The 7,500-nt window shown below is 43.2% G+C and overlaps 1 protein-coding gene across 3 annotated transcripts in view; it reads right to left on the bottom strand.

Moving 5' to 3' along the window:
- Nucleotides 1–7,500, bottom strand: part of prkcq (protein kinase C, theta) — a 45,534-nt gene that overhangs the window by 17,880 nt on the left and 20,154 nt on the right. For 2 of the 3 annotated variants that reach the window (XM_042078707.1, XM_042078708.1), the window contains exons 15-19: nucleotides 6,162–6,300; nucleotides 3,492–3,680; nucleotides 1,536–1,664; nucleotides 1,032–1,247; nucleotides 3–906 (exon numbers count right to left, since the gene is read on the bottom strand). In XM_042078707.1, the coding sequence (XP_041934641.1) occupies nucleotides 1,089–1,247; nucleotides 1,536–1,664; nucleotides 3,492–3,680; nucleotides 6,162–6,300 (616 nt within the window). In that variant the 3' untranslated portion in view covers nucleotides 3–906; nucleotides 1,032–1,088. Of the gene's footprint in view, nucleotides 1–2; nucleotides 907–1,031; nucleotides 1,248–1,535; nucleotides 1,665–3,491; nucleotides 3,681–6,161; nucleotides 6,301–7,500 lie in introns of those variants that run through there. The other variant, XM_042078709.1, reaches the window with a different exon arrangement.

Below are 7,500 nucleotides of genomic sequence, written 5' to 3'. Positions count from 1 at the left end.
AATTCTAGAAAAATCAATTTAATACTTGTATGGTATGAGATAACAACCAGCATGATTCTCCAAAAGAGTGCCACCATCTCAGATCAACCCACAATTCTCAACATGGAATACACAAACTAAAAGAATCACATATAATAATAAACAACCTCGATTTGGAGTGCTGGGGTTACACGTTCACATTTATGGCACAAAACATCATTCATTATCATTTTTCTACATCTGTTTCTAATGGACTTCAATGTAAACCTAACTCACAATAAACTGTAGACAGCAGGTTTTCTGCGGCTGACACCAAGGTACATATATCGCCCCCCACCCCCCTCTTTTCTACACACATACACAACCACACTCACACACACACGTACTGTACGCCCACACACTTTAGCACATCGACCACTGTTGAGCAGTGCAAGACAGACAACAAATACCATTTTAACAGATAATCCTGTGGGCACTAGGACCCTGTGGATGGAAAGTGGGTGTTTGAGTGTGCTCCCTCCACTCTGCTGATCACTGTGTACAGGGAATTGGGACTGATTGCACTGATTGATTATAAGCAGGAGTGGAAGTAGTTTTAAACTCTCTCTCTCTCACACACACACACACACACACACTTCCACCATATTTTTTCACCTCCCTTCTGTCTCACCTCCACTTCCACCACAACCTTAATTGCTTCATATTGCTTACCTAGATGCCAACTTTGACACATGTTCAACACACCCAAACAGGCAAAATGGACCACTGGATCTTCTAATGGTCTGCAGTACCAGACCGAACCAGCCTAGTTTTACCCCTGGTGCTATGCATGTGAATTTGTGTGAATCTGTTTGTACAATATTACAGGTAGAGTACATGTGTATAGTCTGTGCCTGTGTGTGTGTGTGTGTGTGTGTGTGTGTGTGTACGTGATTTGGTATGTAACTGTCTGTGAATATGTTTGCTTGTGTGTGTGTGTTACACTAGAGGTATAAGTGTGTGGTCTGTGTCTAATTATGTGTTCATCTTTGATAGCATGTGAGTTTGTGTACGTGTGTGTGTGTGTGTGTGTGTGTGTGAGAGAGAGAGAGAGAGAGAGAGTGAGCACGTTAAGCATTCTTGATGCGCCCCATGGCTGGGTTGACGAATGAGAAGTTGTCGAACATGGTCTGGTCCACGCTGTTGATGAGGGTGCGGTCGGCGCAGGACAGACGCGGCTTCTCGTTGATAAACTCTTTGTCAAAGTTACTGCAGTCACTGGCACTTTTCTGCACCAGAGAGAGAGAGAGAGGGAGAGAGAAAGAGAGAGAGAGAGAGAGGTATCAATGCACAAACGTGCACACATGCATACACACACACAAACACACACACACACACAAACACACACACATGCACCTACACTTGCACACACACACTGAGAGAGGAAGTGGGATTTGCTTGTCTCACCACTGTTAGTCTGAAGATCACACACACACACACACACACACACACACACACACACACACACACACACAGACACAGACACACTCACTCAGACAGGAAGCGGGTGCACTCACCACTGTTGGCCTGAAGGGCGGCTCCACCTGTCTCTTCTCCAGGGCGTCCCAGTCGGTGTCTCTGAAGAAGGCGTGCGCGCGGATGCACCCACACACCCCGAGCCGTCGCTCCGGCTCCCGCACAAACAGCTGCAACCAATCACAGGCCACACACAGGGTCAGCTGACCTCGCCAAACCGCCACTCACTCACACTCACTCAGCACAGGAAGCACTCGTGCGGTTTTAGCAGCTCAGATGAAGATCTATCGCTTACGGTACGAGGACGGGAAGGGAGCAGGTGAGGACAAGAGTGGAGAGGAGAGGAAAAGAGGAGGAGAGAGAGGACAGGAGAGGAGAGGAGAGAGGACAGGAGAAGAGGTAAAGGAAAGAGAGGAGAGGAGGAGATGAGGAGAGGAGGAGAGAGAGAACAGGAGAGGAGAGGAGAGAGGACAGGAGAGGAGGTGAAGAAAAGAGAGGAGGAAAGGAGAAGAGAGAGAAGTGGAAAGAGTAAAGACTACACCTCCTCTCCTGGTGTAAATTCCCAGTAAGACTCTGGGCCCAGTTTCCCGAAAGCATCTTAAGCCTAAGAGCGTCGTAAAGTCCCTCTTACAAACGTCTTAAGATTTGCCGACTGTTTCCCGAAACCATCGTAGCTTAAGAACGTCGTGAAAACACTCGTAGATCTACGAGTGCTCCAGAGTTCTTGTTACCGGCTAAGAGCGTCTTAACAGTACCTCTCACTGAGGTCACCAACAGGATAAACAGAGGAATTACAACTTTATACATAATATAAAACAGAATACATAATGTAAAACAGAATACATAATCCAATTTACATTCCCATTCTTTATTGTGTTTACCTAATGAATCAGATTTTAGCGTGCAAAATAGCATAGCCTATTTAATGGTCAAAATAATGTGATGAAAAGCGGACAAAAATGCAATCAAGTTATGAAACGAGACGTTCCCAGAATAGTTTGCCATTATCATTGCTAAGTGAAGGCTATAATTTATTAGGCCTATGAGGTAAAAGCAGAGAAAGGAACATGTGGTTTAGTCTGTACTGCATCAAAATCTAAACCTACACATTTCCTCACTTTCACTCGACTTCTTTCTTATCTTCAAACGTGTTCTTAAGTGACACCGCGAAAAATTATTGCATGGTGCAACAATGTAATCTTAAATAATTACAATTATTTATGTCTGTGTGTGCTATATAACCTAGCCTACTTGGGATGCTTACATGCAGATGTCAAAGTGTTTCTATTTTCGTATTGATGTGAATTAATGTGTAGATCTGAAGTTTGAATGGTAGGCCTATTAGCTCTGACGTGCAGTCACCTGACATCACCATCAAATCAGAGGATATTTCAGAACTATTAACGTGGACAGCTCCCCTTAAGAGCATCTTAAGAGCAGTGCATGCACGTTCACGCTACGAGCATGTTCGGGAAACAGTCGGAAAAACCAAACGAACGATCGTAAGATGAATCGTAGAGCATGTCTCTGTTATTATCGGGAAACTGGGCCCTGTTCAGTAACAACCCCCCCCCCCCCCACCCAGAAGTGCCCCAATTCTGCTACTAAACCCACCAAAACAAACAAACAAACAAACAAATAAATAAACCAGAGAAGTGTCCAGGTGGGGGCATGTTTTGCATCATGATGCCCCCTAGTGGCCCAAACCTACACAACAGTTTAAACTATTGGGACGTCGGCTACCTTAAACGGTTTTGTGTGTGTGTGTGTGTGTGTGTGCATGTATTTGTGTGTGTGAGAGTGTGAGTGTGTGTATCTGTGTGTGTGTGTGTGTGTGAGTGTGAGTGTGTGTGTGTGTGTGTGTGTGTGGGTGGGTGTGTGAGTGTCAGTGTGTGTGTGTGTCTGTGTGTGTGTGTGTTGTGTGTGTGTGTGTGTGTGTGTGTATGGTGTGTTTGTGTGTGTGTGCGTATGTGGGGATTGGTGGGCACGTGGGCTACCTTAACGAGGATGTCCTTGGCATCTTGGGGCAGCCAGTGAGGGTAGATGGGGTCATCGGTGCGGATGGACTGGAAGAGCTCCTCCTCATCGTGCCCGTGGAACGGAGACTGGCCCAGCAGCATCTCAAACAGCAGGACCCCAAAGGACCACCAGTCCACGGAGTGGCTGTACTTCTGCCCGAGTAAAATCTGTGGGGGAGAGCGATGGAACAGGCACCTCTTTCATTACCTCTCCTCTGCAGAGGCATTATGCCGGGCTACACTAAGGCCTTCTGTTTGTAGAGTGCCAAACTAGTTTTAGAAAACTGGTCGAACTTTTTGTTGTAATGTGTGCAACGCTATTACGCCTATAAAGATGGTCAGAGGTTTAGGAGGTTTTAAGCTGGCACTGAAAAAATGGCTTAGATGACAATCTTATTATACTGTTTTTATTACTGTATTGTCCTGGTCAGACAATAATTAGTAACTAGGTAATAAGTGTTTTCCACATTGTTCTATTTCCACTCTTTATATGTACCTGTGGGCCTGTATCAGAATACTGTCTGTATGTTTTCTTTGGTTTACATGGGGTGGGAAAACCTACGCACCTATTAGTTGGCTGTCAAACCCGTCAGCTGATGGTCTAACGCGTCAGCTGACGCACCTATCAGTGGATGCGGGACCTTTTGAATGGCTTTAAATGGGGTACGAGAAGAGGAGAGAGGGGCGGAAAAATACTCGGGGAGTCTAAGCGAGACCTGAGATATCGGCCGACTGGACCATAAAGCTAACTGTGGAAATAGCTAAAAGCCACACCGTTTCAAAAGGAACGAAAAAGGACCTAATGCAGCTGTTTTTCTTTTCTTGTGGATTCTTCGTTGTGGATTACTTCCTTTTTGGTTTGTGGATTATAAAGACTGGGTCGTGGTGATTTTTCCGTGTTTTTTTCTGTGGATTCATTGGATTATTATTTTTCGAGAGAAGTGACTTTGGCTGAACCTATGAGCATACGTGCGCTCGTTTGTGCATACAAACAGTTGCTGGGTGCGTTGTTACTATGCATAAAGGAAAAGCGCCTCATCACTTTGAGGATTACAGTTTTTTTCAACTGCTTACACACTAAATCTTTGCTTGTCACACAATTTTCTAAACATGTCCTTTAAACATCATAACCCGACACCAAATCTGCAAAACCATACACTAATTCTCAGTGTTTGACTCAGTTTTCAATTGACTAAAACACATTTTGCAAAACACTACACACAATTTTCTACCTAACACACAAAAATCTAACAGGAAGTAACTTGATTTCGTTCTTCAAACACAACCCATCAAAATGCCACACTAAATCACCGGTGCTTCACTCTTTCTCTTCACATGTGTAAACACTCTTTACTTTACTGAACACCATCCAATCATTGCCTTAGTATAGGTCTATGAATAGATATACTCTCTATATAGGTATAGACCCTTTCAATCTGCTCCTAGAGGATTTCCGGTTGAAATATTCAGAACCAATGCAGATACTTTAAAAATAGAGAAAATACAGTAATCGGACTTTAGCTTACAGTAATGTTCTACAAAAGAAATTTGTCTTTTTACTCTATTTTTGTTTGTCCCCATGTTACAGTACCATTAGCTCAATACATTTTTCTGTGCCTCCAGAAATGCCTTAGGAATGCTTACTGTAGAATTGTTTGTTTCTGCAGTTGAAAGGGTCTATAGGCCTATGAATACATACTGTACACGACCCCCCCCCCCACCTCCCACACACACACACACACACACACACACACACACACACACACACACACTTGTCTTTAGAAAAAAAAAATCTGTGTTTTCAAAACTCCATGTACATCTGGTGGTCACTGTATTCTTCTTTGCTTTTTTCTTGTTTGCTGTAAAATACTGTATTCGCAACAGCAAATTATTTGGGAAAAATCACTATTTTTGGTTTCAATATTGCTTGCATTTTTACTGTGTATTTCAACTTCTCTTTGTTGATACCGTAACTTTCACTCTTGTATGGAAATACATATAGAAAGCCTAAGACAGAAGAGCTTTAGGTTTTGAGCAACAGTGTGTACATGATGTATCCAAAATGTCATATTATGACAAAAGTGTTTGTAATGTGAGGCGAATGTTTGCTTTAAACATGTGTTTTTGACATTTTGAATGTTGTGTGTCATTTTGCTGGAGATTTGGGGCATTTTGCATTTTGTGTGAGCAGTTGTGGGTTTTGTGTGTGGAGTTTTGAAAAATAGACACAGAGTTTTGAAAACGTGTGTAAACAATTGTAAAAAACTGTAATAGACTGAGTTGTGCTTAATGAGGGTGAACTAAAGGGTTTGAAAAACTGCTTATACACGGGTGTGCAAATATATTCTTGAAACTTAAATGCATTGTCAGAACTTGTTTTTTCTAATAACTTTTTTAAACATAATCCAGTAGGAGGATCAGGATAATACCCGTGTTTATTAGTAATTGTTACTTTTGAAAAAGCTGATTGTTACGTGTGTGTGGTATGTGTGTGGTGTGGTGTGTGTGTGTGTGTGTGTGTGTGTGTGTGTGTGTGTGTGTGTGTGTGTGTGTGTGTGTGTGTGTGTGTGGGTGGTATGTGTGTGTGTGGGTATGTATGTGTGTGTGTGTGTGTGTGTGTGTGGTGTGTGTGCGTGTGTGTATGTGTACCTCCGGTGCAATGTAGTCTGGAGTTCCACAGAAGGTGGACGTCCTGGCCTCCCCCTGCATCTGCTCTTTGCACATCCCAAAGTCGGCGATCTTAATGTGGCCGTCCTTATCCAGCAGGATATTATCCAGCTTCAGGTCTCTGCAAGCAACACAGGTTCTCATATATTTGTACATTTGCATGTGTTCATTTGGCAGATGCGTTTATCCAAAGACCTACAGCAATAGAATAACATTGAAGCTATTAACAATTAGGCTATGGAGCTACACCTACAGCAATAGAATATTATAATTCTGTTATTCTGTTATAATAGTGATTATATAGATTTAACAGACCACCGAACGCTGGGAAGGCCCATTCATGTGAATGCAACTTTCTGCAACAGTCTGAAGAGCCGTGTAATAATAACATAATGATATCTGCTGATATAATATTATTAGCAGTCTTAGTGTGGCTAGTTCCTTCCCAGCCGCCAGCACCCCTGACTCAGAAAAGGACAGTACTGACTGTGTGTGTGTGTGTGTGTGTGTGTGTGTGTGTGTGTAAGGACAGTACTGACTGTGTGTGTGTGTGTGTGTCTGCGTGTGTGTGTCTGCGTGTGTGTGTCTGTGTGTGTGTGTGTGTGTGTGTGTGTGTGTAAGGACAGTTCTGACTGATTTAAAATTCATATTTATAACCACCAGAGGGCGCCAACAGAGTCTTTGAGGAAAGTAACGTCAATAAAACCCTTGTGTGTTATTTCACTCCTTCTTCATATTTCATTTAGTTAATTATGTGAACTTCAGAGAGAAATCTCTGAGTTACAAAAGCTCTTTTACAACCGTGAGAACCTCTCTCTCACACACGCACACACACACATAAGCACACACACACACACACACACACACACACACATACAGTACACCGAACGTTGGGAAGGCCCATTCATGTTAATGGAACTTTCTGCAGCACTCTGAAGAGCCGTGTAATAAATGAAAGTATGGGGGGAAAGTAACGTCAATAAAACCCTTGTGTTTGTATGTGTGTGTGTGTGTGTGTGTGTGTGTGTGTGTGTGAGTGTGTGTGTGTCTCTCTCTCTCTCTCTCTCTCTCTCTCTGTGTGTGTGTGTGTGTGTGTCTTTCTGTGTATGTGTGTGTGTATCTTTCTGTGTGTGTGTGTGTGTGTGTGTGTGTGTGTGTGTGTGTGTGTGTGTGTGTGTATCTTTCTGTGTGTGTGTGTGTCTGTGTGTCAATTGGGAACTGGACACACAATGCACACATTAATCTGTACACTGAAACTGCAATTGCTTTCAGATCTACTTCCCCTTGGTCTCACATCCCGTGAAGGCACTTCCCTCATCGT

This window comes from Alosa sapidissima, chromosome 22 (genome assembly GCF_018492685.1).
Source record: "Alosa sapidissima isolate fAloSap1 chromosome 22, fAloSap1.pri, whole genome shotgun sequence".
In the NCBI taxonomy this organism is placed as follows: Eukaryota; Metazoa; Chordata; class Actinopteri; order Clupeiformes; family Clupeidae; genus Alosa; species Alosa sapidissima.
This window is presented reverse-complemented; position numbering and strand designations above follow the sequence as displayed.